Source organism: Onychostoma macrolepis, chromosome 08 (genome assembly GCF_012432095.1).
Source record: "Onychostoma macrolepis isolate SWU-2019 chromosome 08, ASM1243209v1, whole genome shotgun sequence".
NCBI classification, from domain to species: domain Eukaryota; kingdom Metazoa; phylum Chordata; class Actinopteri; order Cypriniformes; family Cyprinidae; genus Onychostoma; species Onychostoma macrolepis.
Window position 1 is genome coordinate 11,207,896 of NC_081162.1, and position 26,177 is coordinate 11,234,072.

The window sequence follows — 26,177 nt, forward strand, 5'->3', positions numbered from 1 at the left end:
AGTAGCCTATAGGAAAAATAGCTTTACTATTTCAACTCACTTTACAGCTTTGGACATAGCATGTTACTAAAATGTTGATAGTATAACACAAACCAGTGTCTTACTTGTATTAGAAAATGTCTGAATTCCTTTATAATATCTTTATCTGAGGGTCAAGCTTGGCTTTTGAAGAAATCTAAAGATCAGTTAACACCCTGCAGTGACATTCACCTGTGACACAGCGCTGGCTGGCCAAGAATGCAGTGCACCTGTAAACCTGAGGTACTCTGATCTCTATCTACAGCTATCAACGGCAGACCATCAATCATCACGGGACTTTTTGATCTATCATTGGCACGGTTACGTATAAAATCGTTTTCTGTGTGTTTTGAAGGAGCAAAATATAGATTTTTGATGTATAAATCACATTAGTAATGACCAACATCCATCTCTTGGTTGATTTATTGACTGATACAATCAATAGTTTCATCAGTGAAAATAAATACAGTTGTATACTACCATTCAAAAGTCTCTTATGTTCACCAAGGCTGCTTTCATTTTACCAAAAATACTGTAAAATGAAATCTGAAATTTTATTACTGTTTAAAATAATGCTTTTCTGTTTTAATATATTTTAAAATGTAATTTATTCCTGTGATCGCAGCGCTGGATTTTCAGCATCACTACTCCAGTCTCCAGTCTTCATTTTAATATGCTGATTTGCTGCTCAAGAAATATTTCTTATTATTCGCAATGTTGAAAAAAGTTGCAATGAAAAAAAAAAAATTTACTAGCTATTTTCACTCAGAAATTGCTAGCAAATTTCACAAACAGTTACAACATGAAACATGTAACACTGAATTAAACAAGATTTTTTTTAAGTAAAAACAAATGAAATGGTATTTTCTTTTCTTTTGTTTTATTTACAACTTTAAAAAAAAATTGTAAACTGTGTAAACTGCTACATTTACAATAAATAGTTCAAAAGAACAAATTCTATGTGAAGTAGAAATCTTTTGTAACATTAGAAATATCTTTACTGTCACTTCTAATTAATATAATGTATCCTCACGGAATAAAATTACTTTCATTCAAAGCCTCCAAACTTTTAAACAATAGTGTTTTTCGAATCAAATAGTGGCATTTTAATCACATACAATACTGTAAAAAGTGATAAGTTGACTTAACTTAAAAAAATTGAAGAAACCCATTGAATTAAAATGAACTTCACTTAACTTATTTTTTAATTATTATTTACTTAATCGTTTTAAGGCAACGGGTTTCCTCAATTTTTTGAAGTTAAGTCAACTTATCACTTTTTACAGTGAACTTCAAAAAAAATGTTTTTAGTGTGTGCTGCATGTTTAATATTTTTTGTGTTAACAGTGTTACATTTACAAAAGATAGTTCAAAAGGACACCTTTTACTGTATGTGATCCTTACTGAATAATTATTACTTTCATTCAGAGCCTCCAAACTTTTAAACAATAGTGTTTTTCGAGTCAAATAATGTCGACTAGACATTTTAATCGCATACTTAATTTGCTGTTTTTGATCCCTGATATGCACACTTGGGAAAATGATCATCCAGCTAGGCATGTCTTAAGCAGGAGGGGAATTTGCAAAGTCACCTGGACTACAAATCGCTGCAAGGCACCTCTGAGCTCCAGGGCCACCCCGATCGGGTCCCCAGCTCTGATCCCCAACGCCGACCCCGCTCAAAATCATCCCCATTAGCTTACTGCCGAGGAATTCTCGGTCAAGTGAATGGCGCGGTGGCTAACAAAGCCCTATTTCAAGGAAGATTACAACTTCAACAGGAAGCCTTTTGATGAGTGAGACTGTTTGAAAATGTTATCAATATCACCATCACCCCTTGGGGTCAACAAAACCATTTCTAATCACCCCATACCCGTGGCTATGTATTTTTTGTGTTTGTGTGTTTATGTGTATGTGTGTGGTTCCTTAATGGGGGGCATGAGAGAAGAAAATGGGCGAATTATCTTACTGTCAGAGAATAGAAGAGAGACTTGTTTAACATGCGCTGCGCTCAAGAGCACGTGCGATGACAAAGCGATTTTGCTCCTTACACCGGTCACCCACCTGCACTCAGATTAGGTCAGATATTCGTTTCTGAGGCCAAGCTGTCCCTCAAATAAGATGATGAAAAAAGCTCATTGTGGATAACATTCTTTCTCGGCTGAAGTGGAAAAAAAGTGCAAAAAAATCTAAACGTGATACCTCATTATGCTGCAGTGCGAGGAACAATGGTGCTGTTTTAGAGACTTTAATTGCTGAATGTTTTTAGTTACATTAACTATATTATATTTTTGTTGACATTTTGTTGACATCTGGGGGCCAAAATTATTTACATCGGCCTGTATATTTAGTACAAAATCTACAATATTTTGAAGCAACAGAAAAGGCCAAATAAGGCATGTGATTGGTTGCAGTATGATCATGTGAGTGATATGCCATATGTAAATATTTTAACAGGTAATAATGTTTGGATATGTGTAAAATGTCAAATATTTCAGGACAAACTGTAAAGGACAGTAATTCAGTCCAATATTCAATCTGTAAACTTGATATGATTATAGAATTCACCAAACGTGCTCAAAGGCATGCTGTATTTGTAGTTTAAATATTTACTTCCCGCAAATAAACACATAAATGAACACATCTGTGGAATTTCAAACAGACCTCTTTGCATACATTGGTTCATTTCCAAATATATCCTTCTAAATGTAGCCCTTGAGACTATGTAAATGAATGATGTAAATGAATCAAATGTTTTGAAGGATGACATGACTATGAAATTAGAAAGTTTAGCAAATGGATTTTTTCATATACATAATGTTAATGTTAGTAAAAGAGGGTTGTACCAGATTAACTCTTAAAAATTAATGTTCTTTAGCAGTCCTTCCCAGCACTTTGGGTTCAGCAAAGAACCATTATGCTGTGTAGAGCTTTTGAGGTGGCTCTATGACTGAAAAAAGGTAAAATCACATATTCTTCATAGGCTATCAATATATTGGTTTTCTGGCTTCAGTACAGAGAACTTGAGAATAAAAACGTGGTTGTAAAAAATTAGCAAAGGTTTTTCTAACTTTGCATCCAGCTGTCTTGTCGACTGACATATATTTAGATGTTACAGTGCTGCAGAACAGCATATTCAAATATAGTAAATACTCTAGCCTATGTAATACGTTATTTCTGTCATTTATAGAGATGATTATACAGTATAACATAATTTATGCCTATACAGAGTAGCCTTTATAATCACGGTTGTTGTTTACTGAACAATGTGAACAGACGTCTTCTCTTTTAGACTACTTGTTAATTTAGCCTACGGCGCCCTCTGCTGTTGGATAAAGTAAAACAGATCGAAACTGGCCAGCTGAAGGACGCACATGCGTTATTATGACCTCTTTCCGAGTTTGATGATAACACTTTATATGTTTAAATACGAGTTTAGACTTTTTAAAATTCAAGAAGTAGGTTAAGCAGGTCAATTCTTCTCCCACATGCTATATGTGTTTTATCTAAAATACAGTATAGAATTAATATACATTGTTTTACATTTTTCTCTAAAAGGCGATGATAAATAAATAAATAAATAAATTTTTACTTTTCAAATTATTTGCTCACATTAAAATATTCTATAAAATATTAATAAAGCTATTTCTCTTCTAATCCATAATGCATAGTATTTGATTCTATTAGTAGTAGTAGTAGTAATTTTATTGTCGTTCTTTTATAAGTTCATAACTATTATATTTATAAAAGAAAAAATGAACAATATTTATATTATAATAAATAATTAGAATTAACAATAATGTTTATTATCATTATTATTAAAATTATTTTATATATATATATATATATATATATATATCTCAAATAATAATAAAATAATAATAACTATTATAATTATAATTTAGAATTATTTATATTAATTATAAAATTTTTAAGAAGAGTTCTGTATTAGTAAGTAGACATTATGGTCCTTTAATGATTTATAAACCGGCCTCAAAATCTGGTTTAGTAGGTATTCACGGAAGTGAATGCTGGATACCCTTCACTGAAATTATTGCAACAAAGCTAACATCCTTAAACATACACTGCCTGACCCTTGTACCGAAAAGTGGAAGGGAAGGTGGGTGAGCCTTACCGCTGATCTCTATAGCATCTACCGAGCGATTTCCCTGACCGCGCGTCAAGAAACTCGAGAGACACCGCGTGTCCCCTGGAGACAGCACGCGTCCACTTCCGGTTGGGCAGAGAGCTGGAAAAATAGCAACGGCTGAGGAGCACAGCTGGGGAAGGAGGAGGCCAGGCTGGAGCTAAAGCGAGTCGCTGTGCAGAGGAATGGGCGACGTTTGATCGGAGAAGGTGAGGCGTGGTATTTTTAATTGCGCTTTATGTTCGCTCAGACGTCATGGTTGTTGTATTTGACGCGGTTATACCGGACGCTTCTCAATACATGTCGCTAACCGGCTAACTTGTTAGCATTCCGTGACAGCTTTGGTGCGAGCTAGCCTGGCAGCAAATGTAATGAGGGGGAGTTCGCATGCAGCGCTGGGAAGATTACTTCTCCGAGCGAAACTGTCATGATCTGACCGTTTTACACCGCTCTTTAGCTCTTCAACGTAGCTTAACTTAAGTTACGTGTTTATTTTCAACTCCGATGCAGTCAGTGTTGGCTGCCAACCTCCACATTCCACATTCCCCTCAATCACAAGCAAGTGGGCCACTTCCCACCCTCCTATTTGTGTTTAGACAAGTAAAACTTTTGATTACAACCGGAGACGTGAGGCAAAAGTATCTTACATTAACTTATAACGTTAAGGTATTTAAATATCGGAAGTGTAAGTCATTGGCTCTGTTATAAAATTAATGAGCTGCCTACCTAGATAGCTTTTTTGTGTACATTATAAATTCGTTTGATGGTGTCTGCTATGCCTAAAAATGCTGTCTTTTTAGGCAGCTCACTAGGTTTTAAAATGCAACCAGTGTTAATTGCGTTGTTACTGATTTATTTGACAGGGTGGTAATGATTTATTTAAAGTTAAAGTGAAACTAGACTTAATTAGCTTTAGTAACTTGATCGTGAAAAACCACAATTAATGTATTCAATTTATAACATGTGTTTACGGGGAATGACTTCGCCCAAAATGAAAATGAAAGTGTTAGTGTTACTAACTTTCTGCTTGTCATTTTTGTGTGAATTGTCCCTTTGACTTCCACATATCATAATATGTGTGACTGTCCACAAACAGTGCAGTGTCTATAAGATAAATCTTTTATTGGCAATTTGGCATACAGGGAAAGTAAAGTGTGTGTGTTGTGCAAGAATGAGAAAATAATTTTTGTAGTTTCACTTTCAAAAGTTGTTCATGTGCCATAGTGATTTCTTTGCTGTGAATGTGTTTTGTTTTGAAATCTTTTTAAAACTGAATTGTTTGACATTGTTTTGCCTGCTTGCATTGTATGTGATTATTGGCTCTATTATTAGGCTATACTTAAAATAAAATCATACTTCACACAATAGAAATGTAACTGAGGTTTGAAGGCCAAAGTGTTAAAGGCAGGGAAGACGGGGTTATAAACTCGGCTGTAAAACAATTATCTATAAGTTATTAAATGGTTACCTTACTTTTAACAAAAGAAAAAAAAAAGTTTCCTTTTCTTTACATTTCCACATATGTCTGCTCTAGTTTTTGAAGTGCTGGTCTAAGTGTGATAAATTGCTTGCACTTTTCCTCATTTGTTAGTCTTTTTGGATAAAAGTGGCTGCTAATTGGCTAACTGTAATTGACAAATGCAGGTTAGTAGGTTAAATGTGTCACAGCAGTTCACAAGAATAATAAGAGTGCAATAATCAGGTTCTGAAAGTAAAAATCTCATTCATTCTTTAATAGGGCAATTGATTTTGAGCAATAACCTTTAAAGACAGACCTGCTTCGAGCTACAAGGTTCGAGCTACATCAGCCCACATTATTTCAACTACCTTAGTAAATCGCACCCACACCTACTCCAATGAAGCACTGCAATATTATGCAGTCAGTCTGCTTATGTTCTCAAATTACTAAAATATTTGTATGCGTAATAAGCAATTGTTTTGCAATAAAAGTAAAAACATATGGTTTCTATATTATTAACATCTATAACTCAATAGTTCTATACATTTCCATCAATTCATGGGATTACAGTTCTTTCCGATAAATACACAGTTGTGACCTTTGACTTTTACTGTTTTTCAGATACTTTTTTTGCTTCAAATTAAAGTTTGTAATATTGTGATTCACCTCATAGCTAATTGGCTTGGTTCATGGCTTACAACTTATTAAAAATCTATGGGAAAGATTTATGGGAAATATACTCCTTGAACCAGCAGCGCAGGAAAAAGTGGGTTGGCACAGTTGCGTTCTATAGGAAGGATATCTGGATGAAACTTGAGTAAGAACATTCCATGTTTTTTTTTTAACTCAGGTTCTATAGAAACCTCTGGCATATGTTCAAGGTGATTGTGTACCTGAAATATGTCGTCTTGAGCAATAGCCTGAAATTGAATGTAAAAATATTTGTATTTGCTCATCAGGAAGTTTAAAGTGTCTTCACCGTGGTTTTCCCCACTTCCTTTTCTTTTTAAAAGGCATATTTCGCTCACTAAACCTATAGGTGCGTTTATGGCATCTCTGGAGGCATAAAGGTCCCTCCTAACCACTCGGAATGTTTCCCAACCAGGCTTGTTTGAACAGAAGGAGCCAAACCAATTAAGCCATGTGCATGAGGCATTATTGCTTTGCACTCGATAAACCTTTCATTTTTGTGGCTGGGGCTGCTTCTCCTCAGTATTAGCTGTTAAAGGGTTTTGGTTTGAAAGTCCTCCTGTTATGGTAGATTTATAGCATATAGGGGGAAAAAGAAGGATTTTTCTTGTATCTTACACAAGACATCACCTCCACTGCTCCAGCTTTTGTTAGCTGCTTCTGAATCTAATGTCTTCTGCTGTGAGTATAATACTTGAATGTTTTGGGAATGTTGAAGAGCAGTTTGTCCCTGAAGCTTGCGGTTCAGTGGACTTTGGCTGTGTGTTCCTTGTCTCTTGGCCAGCTTCAATGGGGATTGACTTGGGAAAGAAGAAAGGATGCCTTTGACCTGCGCACCCGAAGCAAAACAGAATGACTTGGTGGTATTTTTATCCACTCTGATTATGCCTGTTAGATATGCAAAGCCTGGCTGATTTCCCTTGCCAGTTCCTTTATAGCGATTCTTAATTATCCTTTCGAATTTGTGCAGCAGTTTCCCTTTGATGTAGCTTTTCTTTTCTTGCCATCAGAATGGCTGGACTCGTAGATGGCGATGGGAGGAGGCACAAAACAGGCCTGGACTATGTTCTTAATGCACATTGGCCTTTTTATGATCTTTCTCCTGTCACGATCGGGAGCAATATGTTAGTGTTTTAACTGAAGATTCCTTTGGTGTAGCCTCATGCCTGGGACCAAGGATGTTACCCAGAGCTTCTGACCCATTTTTCGGTAGCCGTTCGAGCTAGCTACTGCTGTGTTGAGTTATATATTATCATGATAGCTATGCTAGCGGTTATATAAACGTGATTAGAGATTGTAGTTATTTACTACTGTTTGTTTGAATAAAAAATACTTTGTTTTGTTCAGGACTCAACATTAAGAATTGAAATAAATGAAATAAATGTGGTGGACTTTGTGAAAACTACAGATCATACTTTCACATTTTTGCATCCATGCTCTAGATAGTCTGATTGAGCCTAGTGCATTATGGGTGTTGGAAGTTTTCCTACTCCAGTTTTTTTACCCCAGCTCCTTTTCTCTGTTTTCTTTAGTCAAAAAAAATGCATTTACTGCATAGACAGACATTATTAATGCCAGTGACAAATTAATGCTTTAATTACACAGGCAGCAGCAGTTTAGGCTGTTTTCACTTTAAGACCTCATGTGCGTATATTAGAATATATGGACACAATGTTTTTGAGGATACTTGCTACTTTTTCTAACAAAGTGTTGCTGAGATAAACCACACTGCTCGGCATACTCGGTGTTCTCATGGTAGTTCTTGAAAACAGTTCCCCACAAAGTTTGCAAAGCAATCGTCGTCACTTTCCCGCCGTCTCACGGCCTTTTGGGTTCCTCCTGCCAGACTGTGCATGTTAAGCATTTTTGGCAGTACTGGACTAGGTTTTATTTTGCAGAATAGGCTAAAAGCTGCTTATCTTGAAGCAGGCCTTCTGCAGTGTTCATTTGCCAGTGCTGATATGGCGGTTTTCAGTCTTAACGGCTTGCTCAGTGAACCGGTAAAAGAAGTTTTCCCGGTTAGCCTTGCCTCTTTATTTTTACTGTTGTTTAGGGATTCTGGGTAGTGTGTGTGTGTATGTGCAGTTTTTATTGTGCCTGTGATTGACTGGATCTGATTGCTAATATTTGGGAACCAAAAGGGACTATAATACAAATTTTACCGTAATGAATTTAAAGAAGGCTAATTTAGATTATCCTAAGAAAGATGAATTAGGCTGAGACGGTGTTTACCTAATTTCATCATCAGATTTAGTCTGGTATGTAATACAAATGCGTGTAAAATTGCAGTTTTAGAAGAAACAAACATGCTGATCCACGAGTTAAGAGATACAATAAGTAACTTATGATTAGACATGAAGATGTGTCATGCAGTGAACCAAGGCAACTCGATCACTTCAGCTGGAACAGCTCTGTTGATGCCAAAAAATTAGCCTTTGACATGCACATTGACTGTTGCCAAATCTCTTATATCACTGTTGACGCTGTTGCATTATCTCATTGAGAAATTGCTAACCTTTAACAGACAATCTTTTCACCAATCCACCGTATAAATATGCTCCTTGGTCTGTTACTTATGCGACCCATAGTATGAGGAAGTATGATTTTATTGTTTTTAATGATCGAGAGTTAAAATCCCCCTCAACTCTCCCCTCGGGACACAAGCCTGAGTGCGAAACCTGTGATTGCATCTCGCTGGAGTGCTGCCAGGACACTTGCCCCTTTGCGTCCACCAGATCAACAGAGTTTAGCTTGGTTCGCATAGCAGTGGCGCAATGCCTTTCTGACATGACGTCTGCATGTACTTAAAGGACATAACAGGAATTACACGTTTAACACAACTTTCCACGTGTTTTTTTTTTTTTTTTTTTTTTCACACCAGTTTTGTTTTTCAATTTCGTTCTTAATCTATTTCTTCTAGGGGATGTGCAAAACTAATAGTGGGTTGCTTTGCCAGGCAACTAGTTGGCAAATCTGTCTGAATTCTTCATTTATCTCGTGTAAAGCCTGGAATACACTACATGACTTTTAAAATCTGAACAGATTTTTAAAACACTAGGCATCATACACTTACCGACATTGTAAATAGTGACAAAGGAAAACTGGGCATCATACACTACGCGACTGAAGATCATACACTACCAGACTTTAAAGTTGTTCGATCACAACAAACTCACGCAAGAAACGTGCGCCTTGTTGCTAGGAGACGCATGACAAATGAAAACATATGTGTTCTAAAATCGGCTGAAAATATCAAACATGTTTGATATCCTCCGACTGGATGGAGTCAAAGTCTAAAGCTAAAAATTCGAAGTCTGTGACCATCATACACCACGCGATTTTCTGTGGAATCTGTCAGCTGTAATCTGCAGACTGGCTTCGACTTTCCTCAACTAGTGTCAACTTGTTCAGACTGTAAAATCGGGTGGAAATTGGGGCAAAAATCGCGTAGTGTATTCCAGGCTTAATTCTACTGATTTCAGGCTCACCTGACCCTGATTGAAACCGTTTCTTATTTAAGACATGATATTGACAATGTTTTTAAGATCTCTGGACTAGGGCTGTCGCAATTCGTTGATTTTATCCGACTATTCGATTTTTAAAAATCCTCGACTTCATTTTGCTCGCGTCAACTAACCGGCAAAATACCGGAAGTGGTGCATTTCACGGATGAGAATCCATAAAACACATTATTAGACTGTTTTCCAAGGCTGCATGATATATTAAACCCATTTAAAAATCATAATTAAGCATAATTGTGAATTCACAAACGCTACGTTTTAATTAAATAATTATATGCGATGCAGTTCTAATACAGTATATGCGCTTTAATTATTTACATGCGTGTAGGTTACGTGCGTGCATCACACAGCGGCTCCGTTCACAGTAGATCCACAGGAACTGTTATCATTTATATGTGTGGAGCTTCTCAAACTCCATCTCTGCATGTTGTTGTGAGTTTGGGTTTATTATAACGTTCATCTGGGAACGCAACGCGCGCCATTTCATCAGATTTGTAAGGTAAATAATTTATAAATCTACGCAAACACAGGAGAATACATCGCGGTTTCAAAATAAAAGAGTTTACACGTTTTGATGTCCACATATTAATTTAATTACAGTGGTTATAGCATTTCTGTCCTGAAGAAATGGCCAAATATTAAAGATTAATTTGAATTAAATGATGTTTGATCAATATTAAACAAGGATTAGATCGCGCAGTAATGTGTAAAAACAATTGTCAGGCTGTTGGCGCCCCCCTGCAGGCCTTTGTTGTAATGCGTAATGTGCATTAATTGTTTATAATACATTATGTATTTTAACAGTTTTGTTCAATAAAACCATATGATTTCTTGCTTTTGATACTTTATTTGAACTAATTATTATTGCATCATTGCTATTATATATGTATTTTACGTCATTTTAAAGGCTATTGTTCACTTACATCTATTTTTATTTCCACAAAAAAATGTTATTATTATTATTATAGGGCTCTATGAAATCCGTTTTATTTCCAAATTCTTTTTTTTTTTTCCGTTTTCATTTTCCTATACTTTAAAAAAAAAAATTTTTTTTAATGGTTAAATTAAATTTTATTAATCAAAAAGCCTGTCTAATTACCGTATTGACCCGAATATAAGACAATGTTTTTTTCTTGGAAATACATCTGAAAAAACGCGGTCGTCTTATATTCGGGGTCTAGACTTTGACATGTCAGTAATACACCCACAACAATAGGTGGCGCCAAAATATGTAATGTAATGTGTGTTGTAAAGATCGCGAGTGAAAACAAAAGAAAAAGAAAAGCTTACAGCGGCACGAGTCGTGACTGTCATGTTAGCCTGATGGGACCAAACTTCCTCTGGAAGTGATTTTAAAACATAAGACAGTACCCAGATTTGAAGACTACAATAAGATTTCACTTCTACTGATAATAAAATTTTGGTAGGCTACTATGAGATGGATAGCCTAAATGTTATATAATTCAGATGGGCTACCTGCTATTTCAATGGTATATCAAAAAGTGTATATTTTTCAATGTCATTGTTGGTACATTTTACCAGTATTTACCATACTTTCAAAACAAAAATTAAAATAGGAAAAATATGCAATTTGAAAATAATTTAAGAAAAAATGTGTTTTACAGAGAGAAAAAAAACAAAAACAAGATTTGATTTTCAAAAAGCCTTTTTCCAAAAGGTACATCTGGAAAAAGGGGGGTCGTCTTATAATCAGGGTCGTCTTATATTCGGGACAATAAATATAAGTTCTTAATTTTTTAAGAATTTAATATTTTATTCATGCAAAAATCAAAGGTGACCTTAAAGACATTGTGTTGTTGGTATAGACTTCTATTTCAAAGAATTGCAAGTAAACCGGAAAAAAGTCAGTTTCCGCAAAAATATTATGCAGCAGCAGGTTTTGACCTTGATGAGAATAAGAAATGTTTCTTGAGCACCAAATCAGCATATTAGAATGATTTCAGAAACATCATGTGACACTAAAGACTGGAGTAATGGCTGAAAATTCGGCTTTGCCATTACAATTTAAAATGTATTCAAAAAGAAAATAGTTTTGAATTGTAATAATATTTCACAACATTACTGCTTTTATTGTATTTTTGATAAAAAAAAAAAAAATATATATATATATATATATATATATATATATATATATATATTATATTTATACTACGGGGCCGTTGAATGCTTGAATCTGATTGGCTGACGAGCGTTCTAAGGTGTGCAATTATTTTCAGGGAAGCATACGGCGAACGTAGTTCAGGCAGCTCTTGACCGCATTACATGACCATATCACTTAGCCAAATGATTTCTGTTATTTCAAAGGTCTTACAACAGCAAAATAACCAAAACCCACAACGACACTGGCCAAACAAATAAATATAGTAAACAAATGGATAAAAACGACAGATCATGTCCATGTTTTTGCCACAAAATTACTCTTTATTATGTATACGGAAAGCACATACTCTATCTCTCCCGCTCTTTCTCCCTCACAGACCGCACACACAACAGTTTGCACACACACTAACATACATTGAACAAAAGGAACTAAGTTTCACTAAAACTAGAGACATTGCTGCTCTCATAACTTAGTTATTAACTGTATTAACTGCATTATTAGTCCGCTATCAACGGCTCAAGCCTCAGTTACTAGGTTTAAAATGACATTTTGGAATTAGCAACGGAGGCGTTGGATGAAATGCGGAAGAAATAATCCTACTCACAATAGTGATTTAAATAGAAATACCGGACGAATGCCTTGAAATATATCATCTGATCGATGTCTTGAGGTGTGGCAACCATAGTATAAGCGGAATAATTGACTTCGGTCCATTGAATTATTAGAAAAATAATGCACACCTGAGGTGTAACGGGCACTCCGCTTCACATCGTGACCGCATCACCACCTCGGGTGTGCATTATTTTTCTAATAATCCAACGACCCGTCGTCAGTTATTCCTTACATATATATATATATATATATATATATATATATATATATATATATATATATATATATATATATATATATATTAGTCGTATCGGTGAATTGTAGGGCTGGGCATTATGAGCAAAAATTCATATCTCGGTATTTTTTGGCTGATGTGCGGTATACGGTATATATCTCGGTATTTTGTATTTGGATTAAACAAATAAAGTGAATGTAAGCATGAAGGCATATATTATGTGCAAAAAGGGTTAAAATCACATTACATTCTAACATTGTAACATTGCAATCTAAAAACAAAAATAATGCTTTTAAAGCAGAAGTTAAATTTACTAAACTAAAACAAACTGAAAATAATAAAGCACAGACTAATTGAGTAAAAATGCTATTTTGATTACCCCATTACACTTTACAGTTAGTGCTATCATACAAATACACTTACTTGTCGGTTTAAAATTCTACATGTCACATTTATTTTCCAACTACAAATATTTCAGCAAAATGTATATTTTAGTCAGAGTTATTGCGCTCCTATTTCATTGCGCTCTATCTGTTTGGTGGCGGTGCTCGTTCTAAATTAAGTCTGTGAAGTTTAGCGGAGAATCGCAAAGCAAGAGCTCACGCACTTCTGACAGCAAAATGGAAATATTTCCATGGCTTTCTAACATTTACAGATGGAGAATATACCTGTGAAATGTAAGTTATGCGTTAAGGAAAACAGCACGTCTCTGTCAGCGGCACACGCAGCCTCGTATCAAACTACTTATATCGATATTAATTTCATACCGTATCGCTTATAAAGAATATATCAATATATCGTACAAACTCAATATACCGCCCAGCCCTACTTGTGTGTATTATTTCTGTAATATTTCTGTTTATTTGTCCACTTTTTTTGTGTCCTTTTTATGTATATGTGTATACAAGAAAAATGAAGTTGAAATTGTTTTTCTTTCTCTTGAGTGTTTCTGTGTTACCTCCCCTCTTTCTGTTTCTCTTGACCATGGCAAAGAGACAACATATGGGTGGTGAGACAGGTGTCTCTGCAAGCCCTGCCAATTGGAGAAAGTGTTTACGCTCCCAAATTGCTGACTGAGACTCGAACTGAATCACTAGAGAGTGAGAAGAGAAGGCTTCAGAGTAGGTGGAGGCATAGGAGGACCTAGAGAGAAGATTATAAAGAGGAAGATGAGAAGAACAGCCTTTCCTTTACGGGATTCTTGTGGATTTTGCTTTTTTTCCATTTCTTTTCAAATGCAGCTTTTATAATGTGCTGTGCTGTTCAACATATTACTTGCAAGTTAAGTGGCTGCAGTAGTACTTTTATGCTCTTAATGATGGATCACTCTTTCTCCCACATCGTTTTTGGCCATGCGTCAACTTGATCAAATGAGGTCTCTGAACAACACACCCATGAGCATCTAAGATCTTATTGGTTCTATGATGATTTGTCTGCTTTTTAGACTTTGTTCTGGATGACACTTTTGCTTGAGAGCAACTATGAACTAGGATTATTTTTTAGGTGTGTTTGAAGACCAGTCATGGCTATAGGCTGTTTTTGTCATTTAAAGAGGTGATGTCTATTGAGTTTTTAAAGTGCTTTGGCATCAGTGTACGTACGCAGCACACAAAGGATTGGATTAAAGTGTGCACTAGATGCTTCACTAAAACTTGCACTTTTTTTTTTTTTTTTTTTTTTGTGATCAACTTTTTTTTTTTTCAAATCAACAAAACAACATCCACACAAACAACAGGGAGGGGGGAACAACAGACACACCATCAACAATTTCAATTTGTAGTAAAAAGGACAAAACGGAATTCACACAAGTCCATAGATTGACAACAATTGTACATTCCCAAAACGTGTAAAACTTGCACTCTTGAGCCAAAGTGAACTGGCCATATGTTCACTTGTCTTTTTTCTGCTTTATGAATCCCTGTGAAATTAGTCAGATGCAGTGTCTTATTACAGAATGTTCTGGTAATTCAAAACATTTATCCCACTGAGATCCCAACAAACCCATGCCAACATATACACTTCCATTCAATAGTTTGGGGTCAGTCATTACTGGCAGTAAAGATATGTATAATGTAACACAAGATTCATATTAGATCAATAGATGATGTTGTTTTGAAATGTCTGTTTATCAAAGAATCCTGAAATATTTCCCTCAAAAAATTAAGCAGCACAACATTGATAATAAGAAATATTATCTGAACACCAAAATAGCATATTAGAAGAATACTTTCTGAAGGGTAATGGCTGCTGAAAATTCACCTTTGCCACCACAGGAAGAAATTAATTTCAAAACCCATTCAAATAGAAAACAGTTTTATAAAAAATGTTACAATACTACCTAATTTGAGCATAAGAGAAAAAAGTAACATTTTATTTTAAGGTGTCCTTGATACACATTACATGTACTTACTATTATAATAATAAATTATGCATAATTCCATGCAAGTAACCCTAAGACAAACCCTAATCCTAACCCTAACCATATACTAAGTAGTACATGTAGTAAATTAATATTACTCGGTACTTAAATGTATAATTACACTGAAACAAGGACACCTTAAAACAAAGTGTAACCAAAAAAAAAATGGTTAGTGTATGTACATGCATGTAATATGCCAAATGAATGTTCCTTGTTTTGAAGAATAATGCACTAGTTAACAAATACCTTCAGTGAATAAATGGAATAGGTTTTTTTTTTTTTTTTCATGTGAATGTTACATTTGCGTAGTACAGCAGCATGTTTACTCTCATGTGTAAAAGACTGGGGAAGTGTGTTCAGACAGTAAGCAAGCTGACGCCAATGTACCAAAACATATTTTGTTTGTCGATAGGGTTAAAGTGTAGATTCGTACTATACTGTGTTGAAATTGAAACCCTGATTATTACTAGAGTTTCATGCACCAGTTTTTTCCTCTCTAATGCTGGGCTCAGACTGCAGGAGTTTTAAAATCCCAACCGATTATGAAATCTGGTTGCAGCACACACATAAGGAAAATCTTCGCAAATTTTCTTCCCTCAAATCTTAATCATGCACACACTGCAAGATTTGAAAATCATGGCACATCACAAACTACAAAATATTAATAAGATTATCAGTTCAGAGGGAGCGCCGTATGTGATCTCACGTAGCAGATAGTCATTGACGTTTCAACAACTAATCTTTACATATGTTAGCCAGTGTGGTTTTCTGCACTCACCCGGTTCGGTCAAAACTGAAGTGATTTCACCCCAGTGCTTCTCTTTGTCCTTGCAGTTGTGGTAAGTTTTCGATACATTATACAGACAGTCGTTTTATTGCAAAACTTCCACAAACAGTTTCCGCCATTTCCACTATCCAGTGGAAAGTCACAGAAGAGGAGCAGCGCCAGATGCCCAATATCAAATCAAGTTAATCCGGTGCGTAGATCCAAAAAAACAGAGCCAGCAGAAATTAAGATCTGCACACAGTTATATGCTGAGCTTACACCTCCTCAAAAAATCTTTTAATCAATGCTTCATCAGAGGCCATAAAAACAAGTGCAAAAAGTGTACAAAGATGCATGAAGCATTGAATAAAAGATTTTTTGAGGAGATGTAAGCCCAGCATATGACCGTGTGTGGATCTTAATTTCTGCTGGCACTATCCAGTGGACCCATACAGCAGCTTGTTTTGTGATCGTGCATTGGCTATTGTGATTTAATCATAGCCGTGATCATCCCGATTTAAAATCCTAAATATCAAACATGTTTGATAGGATCGGGGCCGCCCCAATTTGTGTGTGAGCAGATCGGGAGATGCAAGATTCAATCTTTAAACACCTCACATTACCAGATAATGCACCAAACATTGGAACCGACCAATGTCCTCAACAAGATTTTCTCTCCGATTCTCGGGAGGGGAAAATCGGGGATAAGTCGGCCTAAAACTCCTGTAGTGTGAGCCTAGCTTAAGAGTGTAGATTTCAACAAATGTGGGAAAAAAACAGCAATTTCCAGCTGTGCTTACATATACTCTACCTTTCATTTAGAGTACCTTTTAATACCTATAAATGTTTCCTCACACATTTTAATTTTTTTTTTCTTCAGGTTCTCTACAAACCAGGAGAGACGTCAGTGAGTCATGGAGGACTGTGGTAGCCTCATAGAGTTCGATGTACCTGAGTTCAGCAATACTGTCCTGAACCAGCTCAATGAGCTCCGTCTCCAGGGCAAGCTGTGCGACATCATTGTGCACATTCAGGGCCAGCCATTCCGAGCCCACAAGGCCGTCTTGGCCGCCAGTTCGCCGTACTTCCGCGATCATTCAGCACTAGGCACGATGAGTGGCCTCTCCATCTCCGTAATCAAGAGCCCTGAGGTGTTTGAGCAGCTGCTCGCCTTCTGCTACACTGGCCGAATGTCATTGCGCCTACGTGATGTCATCAGCTTCCTCACGGCTGCCAGCTTCCTCCAAATGCAGGCTGTGATTGACAAATGCACACAGATTCTTGAGGGTATTCACTCTAAGATCAGCGTCCCTGTGCCTGCTGGGATCGATCCAGATAACGATTGCACCACCTCAAGGGCTGGACGCAATGGTGTGAAAGACGGAGGTATCTTTGTAAACCCCACCCAGATTTCGCCGCCCTACTATTCTCGTCAGAATCATTGCGTGGAGGGGCGAAGCTCAGGTAAGGGAGCGGCAGAAGAGGGTCAGTCAGACCGAGGGAGTAGCGACGGCATATCCGAGCAGGAGGTGTCCATGGAGGTCGAGTCCGAACAAGTAGACCTCATCGGCAAGGATGGACAGGTAACCGATGTCCATATCAAGCTGGAGAAAACAGACCGGCCCAGCTACTCCGATAGCTCATCGGCCGGTGATGACGGCTACCACACAGAGCTGGTGGATGGTGAACAGGTGTTGGCTGTCAGCGTGGGATCGTATGGGCCTGTGCTTTCCTCTGCCGGATACACTTACTCTGCACTACCTTCCTCCTGTTTCGTCAGCCTGAGTTCCTCTAGCCCATCTCGCTCCTTGCTCAGCAGCGTCCGGGGTGGTCGTGCCCGACCGAAACGTCCCGTGCCTCTTCCAGCCGATCTGCTAACTCAGCTCAAGCCTGGTGCTGACGAAGGAGATCCACCTGCGGCGGCAACTACCTTCGAGAACGACGTAAGGGAGCGGAGTTTCCGTGGACAGTGGTACCCCTACAACGAGCGCCTCATCTGCATCTACTGCGGCAAGTCCTTCAACCAAAAGGGCAGCCTGGACCGTCACATGCGTCTGCACATGGGCATCACACCCTTCGTCTGCAAGTTCTGTGGCAAGAAGTACACCCGCAAAGACCAGCTGGAGTACCACATCCGCGGCCACACGGACAACAAACCCTTCCACTGCCAGATCTGCGGCAAATGCTTTCCCTTCCAAGGCACACTCAACCAGCATTTGCGCAAGAAGCACATGACCTCTGGCACAGAAGTTAACAATCACACTGACTTGCTGGGAGAGGCACCAGATGGCCAGAGAGCAGAGCAAGAGGATGCCTCCGAGGGCGAAGCAGCCTGCGGAGCAGCTTACCCCGATGATTTGTCAACAAAAACCCCCAGTGAAGAAAGTGGCAAGTGTAGTCCAGAAGAAAGCCCTGCATCCAAACCCCTGCGTGGATACTGAGAATAAAGTTTTCCTTGTTTGTCCTCCTTATCTAATAAGGAAGCATAAAGGGTTACACTTTTCGCCATTAAGCCCAGCTGTTTTTAAAGAAGGACAAGAAATAACCTGCCTTGCGCATTTTCTACTCGTCCATTTTTGTGGAAGTTCTACACAAGACAAAGATCGAGAGAAAGTTTTTAAGGAGTTTTTCAAAGGGAAGGAGTCCTATAATCGGGGAGGAGGTCTCTGTAATCAAGGCCTCCTAAGAGTTTTATCACATTTTTGATATATCTATATCTATATATATATATATACATATATATATATTTCCATGTTTTTCAACATATTTACAGAGTAATATAGGCATGTTGCAATAATGAATAATGTGAAAGCTCAGATGAGATGCTTGTCATATCACGCTTTTACCTGACCTGTTTTTGCACATGTGGCCTGTAGTAGGTCACTCACTCACGAGGAATGGTTTATCTGCCAGTGCAAGGCTCTTTTTGTGAAACATCCGTTCAATACCTCATTATACAACCTCAACATATACTCATAATGGACAGTATTTGTAGCTTATCGTCAACTCCAGCCAGGTTTTACCTCATAGCAAAGAACCTGAACGGAGGGGAAGAGGCTTCTCTCAGTAAAGTCACATTTGTTTTGTTTTCATAGGGTTTGAATGAATGTTGCGTTGAAACCCCTGAACAAAACATCTCCACTCTACCAAGGCTTGATACTTCAGTGAAATATTCCTTAGTGATTGTATGAATTCTGGATTATTTTTGTTCATTTTTCTTTAGCAGACATGTTGTGTGTATCTATGAGAATATTATTAGTACAAGGTGTACCTGTGGTGTATTTTCAGGATCCAAGATCTTCCTTTTTTTTTTTCTTTTTTTTTTTTTAATGCCATATTTTTCATAAAATCACAGTCTGTCACTCTACACGCATTCTGTAACATTATCCATTTGGTTTCAGGTATATTATCAACAGTATAATCTCAGATTAGTGCTAGAGTAGCAGCACAGTCAACAATATTATTCACTTAAGGAATGTTTAGTCAAATTTGACTTATGCTTTCGTGCCAAGTTTCTTTCTTTTCTTTTCCTTTCTTTCTTTCTTTCTTTCTTTCTTTCTCTAAATCTAGCTTTTAATAAAAAAAAAACAATGTTTTTTATGGTTTGAGTTTTACCAAACACCAGTGGGGGAGGGTGTGCCTTTAAAATGAAAGTTTAAATTATATATTAATATATTTGTAGATGCAATTCTAAAAGTGGTGCAGGAGTCATGCAAGTTATGAAAATTGCCTTAGGGCCATACCGCCATGGGAAGAAGGGGGGAAAAAACCTCTTGCTGAAATATTTATAGCATTAATGTACACACTCGATCAGTGGTTAAAATTTCAAACAGCTCTTCTTGTGTTCAGCTGGCTCGAAAGAACTTTATTATTTTTTTTAAACTTGGTGTGGAACAGACAGCTGAGAGAAGAAGCTCTCTTTGGCTTATCAGACTTGTGCATCTGTCGATGTACAGACCAAAACGTATGGTGTTTCAATGCAGAAATGTATAATTAAAGAAGATTCACTTACTGCCGGTATGCTTTTGTTAATGTTAAATTGTATGGAGGTGTATTGTTTATGCTGGAGGTATAGTGTAGGGTTTCATACTACAATAGAGCAGTAATAAGATAAACCTGCAGTGTCAGTACCACTGTTGTGGGCACTTTTATAAATTTAGTATTGTGAAGAGAGAGCCCTGGATGCCTATTATCTCCACAATATCTCTTCCCATCCATTTTCATTATATAACTGGTGCAAAACGTCATACCTCACTTTGTTTTTTTTTTTGTCTTTTCTTGACCTGTGATTGAATAAGGCTCCTTATTGTTTATCACATGCCAATTGTAGATACATTTTGTTATTTCTTATCACCACACTGTCTTATTTGATTCATTCTAACAAATAATATAAGCGGCTACATGAGACGATATTTTATAGTCCTCAATACAGTCGAGCATCTGCCTCCCTGACTGTCTGCAGTATATTTGATTTATAGTTCTTGATGCTCAGACAGATTAAAACATGCCTCGCTTTTACAAGATTCAAGTGCTTTCAAGTTTGCCTGACATACCATTTGGATATTTACTTTACCACACCCTCCATAAGTTAACTTTAACAACCATTAGCCAAGGATAGTTAGCGTAAGCAGCGTTCCCTTTTGTTTAGAAACTGCGGTATTACCTTTCCAGGACAACTCCTTAATTCTGTGAAGCGCATCCAGTATCACGCCTTGGACAAAACTTGTCTCTGAAAGTACGATAAGTTAAAATACACAGTGACTTACATTATGGTGCTGTTTTGTTTTCATTTTCAGTTTGCGTACTTTTCTTTTGTGGTGTTTACTCATATAATTTTTTATTTTTTTAATCTGCATTTATTTCACGGTCTCAGTTAAAGTATTTTGAGATTTCAAATTGAACTTCAGGACTTCTGCCCTTTCTCTCTCTTTCTTTAAACTCAGTTTCACTCAAAGTGCAAATTTTAGAATGCTGAACTATATTTGTGCCATTAAAATCTCTTCATGTGCTTGTATTACTGGCAGATGAGTGAGAATGAACCTTATACTTTTATTTTTACCAGCTCTTGAGCTATGAATCAGTTTTAAACAATGAGCCAATGTGATAACTACAGTTATCAAGAGCCAAAACTCTGAATACAGAACACCTTGTACTACTGACAGCATGTTTGGTGTCGTTCTGTGACATGAGATGCCATGTATGCCATTTGAAACATTGTAAGCCTGACTGCTTTCTTCCCTCAACATGTTTAGATTTGCTCTGTTCCTTTATCGTAATGTTCCCGTTCATCTTAGATAATGTGAACGTGACTTTGGCCACTAACCAAAGAGCAAACCAAAAATTGTAAAGGGTTTGTGTAGTATGTTGCACAGCGGACAAAAGAGAGACCAAAAGCAAGCCCTGGAACAAATGAATCTGTTTTAGATGTGTCAGTAGATCTTCACCGTCTCATTTCCCAGCCTCATGCTGGCTCTAACACCTGTCGGGATTTTATAGCATTGGCTGTCATTTATTTCACACATTGGTGTTAGGTAGGTTTTGTTGAGATAATGTTTTACAGTGAATGAAGCTGTAAGCTTTAGTATTTGATGAACAGATTTTGGATGTTGTTCTGTGGTCTTTAAAAAATGATGGTACAAACAGATTATTTTTTTTTTTTGTCAAGGAAGTTGATTGATCCGGTGCCTTGATGTGAAACATAGGCTTCACTACTCTTTGAGGTCAGCAAGATTTTTATTTTTATTTAATTTTTTTTCAGAAATAATGCATTCAGTTTATCAAAAGTGATACTAAAGACATTTAGAATGTTATAAAATATTTGAATTTCAAATAAATGCTGTTCTTTTAAACTGTCTTGGTATGGCTTCCATAAAAATACTGAGCAGCAAAATATTAATATTTTCAACATTAAGAAGAAGAAATGTTTCTTAAGCAGCAAATCAGTGTATTAGAATGATTTCTGAAGGGTCATGTGACACTGAAGCCTGGAGTAATGTATGCTGAAAATTCAGCTTTTCCATCACAGAAAAAAAAATGATAATTTAAAATATAATAAAATAGAAAATATTTATTTTAAATGATAATATTTCACAATATTACTGTTTTGCTGTGAGTCTTTTAAAAACATTTAAAAATCTTACTGACCCCAAACATTTGAATTGAAGTGTATGTGAATCACTTACGCCGCAGTTTTTTTGTTTTGTTTTGCCATGCAAGATTATGGAAATGAGATGAGGGGTTCCTTCAAAGAAGGGAGAAATGTTTGTTATTTTTGGATGTATCAATGTATCAGCCTGGTCTTTTGTAAAAAAAATATTGAACTTATGGTAATATGCAAAAGCAATATGCCTGTTAGATCATAATTGAGACATGCAGTAAGGGTTCTGTCTGTATAGTTGCATTTGTTTTACTCTGTGTCATTCTTTTTGTTTCTATGGGGAAACATCCTATTTGTAGGGGATCGATATGCATTGAAGCGACAGAGATTTTCACGTCAGAATCAGTATGCAGTTTTGACAGAAAGTGAATATGCTGAAATAATAATAAAATGGGACAATCAAACAGCTTCGCGATGCGTAAGCTTCCTCTTAAAAATAAGTTTCAAAAAAGTTAGTTGATTTATGCTTGGCTATAACCTCATCAGAATGATGATGCTTTCAGGTTAGCAGATCGCTGTATTATGTATATTGTTTGGTCTGGGGGGGGGAAATATGCATGTCGGCCCACTTATTGTTCAAGTAGAATTGCATGGTGCCCTCCACGTTATAAAACGAAACTACAGATTACTTTTTGTTTTTGTCTTAAAACTTGAAAGTGATTTTCATTTATAGCTATATCTCTTATGTGATATTTCACCTGGCATGCACTTAATGATTCTTAAAAAAATAATACATAATGTATTCCATAAGGGATTAATTGACCATGTAATGCTCCCAACTTATGGGACTCATAAGGCCTCAAATATTTTATCGCTTGGGATGTGTTTCCCCTTTAATGGTGCTTTTACGACTGGTCAGGTTTCTTTTTGGTTTTTATAATGTATAAGCAAAAAGATGTTAAATCGGTGAAATGGGGTTAACATACACTTGTAAATGATTTAATGAACTGTACTAATAGAGTCATACTCCACCAACTGACCTAGATACTCATGGTCCATATTCACTCGCTTTGTTCACATAAAACCAGTTCAGTTTGTGCCATGCACAATAATCAAAAAAGAAGTGTTTACAGGGAAGGCTGTTGGACTACTTTTTGATTGTGCAGCTCGTCCTTTTTAACTGTTGAAAACTGTTGACTTACTTCAGGTAGTTTATGAACACTGAGCTAAACCTAGAGATATTGAAGAAAAGAAAATCTTGAAGTCTTCCATTGGTTCTCCACTTCCAACATGTCTCCACTGTGTAATATGCAAAAGCAATAACCTTACTAAGAGCCTTTTTTTTCTTCTTCTTTCTTTGGAGTCTGTCTGCCTCTCAGATTGCAGGAGGATTTTGTCTCAAAATGAATGCATTCAGGATGTCAGGGAGCCGAGGTCATTTATGGCTAAGAGAGGATTTTTCTCATTTTTTAAGATATATACTTTTATGTGAAAACTTGGACAGATTGGGCAAATATGCTTCTACAGAGTGGCTTGTTTTCGTGGTCACCACAATCTGTACTTCATCGACCTGCCACCTCGGTGTCACTGGTGAGAAGTTGCATCTTTTTTCTTTTTATGTGTGTCAAATAAGAAAGGGATCTTTGAGAGATGTAACCTGCCACTAAAGATCTTCTTTCTTCGTGCTTTGAGATTGCAGATATAACGGGCCAATCAGAATTATTAAAAGAACAGTTGACCCAAAAATGAAAATATGCTGAAAATGCACTATGGCAATTTGAGATGTAACATATTTGAAGAAATTTAGCATTTTATCACTTGCTCAGCAATGAATGGAGTGAATGGGTGCCGTCAGAATAATAGTTCAAGCAGCTGATAAAAACATCACAATCCACAAGTAATCCACACGACTCACACTCCAATCAATTAACATCTTATGAAGTGAAAAGCTGTGTTTGTAAGAAACAAAGCCATCGTTAAGCCGTTTGAATTTTAAATTGTTGCGCCTGGTCAAAATACCAGTCCATAATGAGTCTTCCTCCAGTGAAAAAGTCCATCATCTGTTGTCCTCTCACATCAAAATCCACCGACATATTTGTTTATAACTGTTTTGGCTTATAAAGGTTGTTTGATCAGTGCATATTTCGCTCCTGATTCAGACAAGATGACTTTTTCACTGGAGAAAGCAATGCTATGGATAGAGGACTTGTATTTTAGTTGGAAGCTACAGTTTGAAGTTTAAAAATTTGGATTTTCACTCCAGAAGACATTAAGAGTCTTGTGGATTGCGTTTATTGTTTTTGGACACTCATTCTGACGGCACCCATTCACTGCAGAGGATCCACTTGGTGAGCAAATGGTGTAATGCTACATTTCTATAAATCTGTTCTGATGAAGTTGACTCATCTACATCTTGGATGGCCTGAGGTTGAGTACATTTTCATCAAACTTTCATTTCTGGATGACTGTTCCTTTAAATGCAAGCTCTGTCAGACTCTTGTTCTCTCTTGTATTCGGGACATTGCAAAAAGTAAAAAGTAGAACTCAGGGTTTACTAGTATTCAGAAAATGCCATTTTGGATGCGCAATGATCTTTGTGCGTCCAAAACTAAGCTTGCACTTTTACTTCAGGTGGGGAAACAATTCCTCAGTCATTGGTTCCCAAAACAGTCTGCCTCATAGGTGTGGTAAGATGCACCTAAATGTTTCCGTTCATGCTCTTCCCGGATGCATGGGAGTTTCACCGCAGAGGAAAGCAGATCTTTAGGTCTTACCGTATTAGTAGCACTCTGTCCAACCTTCTGTCATCCATTTATACGTACAACCTCACAACCCAACTGTGAACCTCAGAACTCTACTGTTTTATACAACTATGAAGTACATGAAGCTAGCTGACGCCGATGCTGTAACAATTAACTCGCCATTTTTGAATTTTATTTTATAGCATGAAATATAAAATTATATTTATTCAAATTATATATTTTACTCATAATCATTCTGTGCTGCTTTTTATTTTCGTTCTTAAAGCTTGTATATTGCTTTTTTATGATACAAAGAAATGTCAATAGATAAAAAATGCATTTGTTTGTACAATAAAGATGCTGATTTGGCAAAATGTCTGGATATCTTTGCTTTACTCATTCACACATACAAAATATTCATTGAAATGTGTATTTTTTTATGCACGTTAATGCGGATGTCCACTAGATGGAGCACATGTACAGCAAATGAATTACTGTCAATTAAAATAGTAGTAATGTGCAGAGGTATTGCAACTATGGTTTACATTTTATAAGCCCTTGAGCAGGACCTATGCATATTCATTTTGAATAAACATTCTTATTTATATTTATAAATTAATTTTTAGTTCAAAGTTGTTGTTTTTTTGTTTTTTTTTACTATTTAAATAAATACATTGCATGTATTTTGCAAATGAATAATAATCACTACATTTTAAATGACCCATCTAAATATATCAGTCAAAAACTTTATCATGATTGAACTGAAATTGGATATAGATCTAGATGATGATTTGTCAGATGGACTACCAGCTGGTGGGGCCAACATTGACCTGGTGGACTTTGATCAAGCTGGTTAGAGCTGGCAAACCATTTTGGACCAGTAACATACCTACAATACCATGTCCTATAAACTGCTTTGACATGACTTTTCAAGCAGAGCCACAGACCTAAATCAATGTCTGAACATGTGTCACTTTTTTATACAGTAGATGAAAAATCATCTATAATGTTTTGCTTTACTTGAAAATGAATAAACAGTTCAAGTGAAAAGCAGTGCATTCATTATCACGTACAAAAATTAAACAGAATTTCAATATATTTACATTTAGGAGGGTTGTAGCATCACAAAACAAAGGATCATTATAGTTAACGAAAATGATAACCGTGAAAAAAATTGGTTACTTAAATAACTGACTGGCTGAAATAAATTAATGTAAAAAATTATTATTATTTTAGCTAGTTTAGCCAGTAAAATAAATTAACAAATAATAATAATAAATAAACTAGGCCCTACATAGACATATTTTAAAAATATAAATTTAATATGAAAACAAAAAATATAAAAATAAA

General features: G+C 36.4%; 1 protein-coding gene across 1 annotated transcript; it reads left to right on the plus strand.

Annotated features, from left to right (window-relative positions):
- Nucleotides 1-4,214: 4,214 nt before the first annotated feature.
- Nucleotides 4,215-25,194, plus strand: zbtb34 (zinc finger and BTB domain containing 34). The gene is made up of 2 exons (XM_058785218.1): nucleotides 4,215-4,374; nucleotides 16,870-25,194. Exon 2 carries the CDS (start codon nucleotides 16,904-16,906, stop codon nucleotides 18,428-18,430), a length of 1,527 nt encoding a protein of 508 aa, XP_058641201.1. The 5' UTR covers nucleotides 4,215-4,374; nucleotides 16,870-16,903; the 3' UTR covers nucleotides 18,431-25,194.
- The last annotated feature ends 983 nt before the right edge of the window (nucleotides 25,195-26,177 follow it).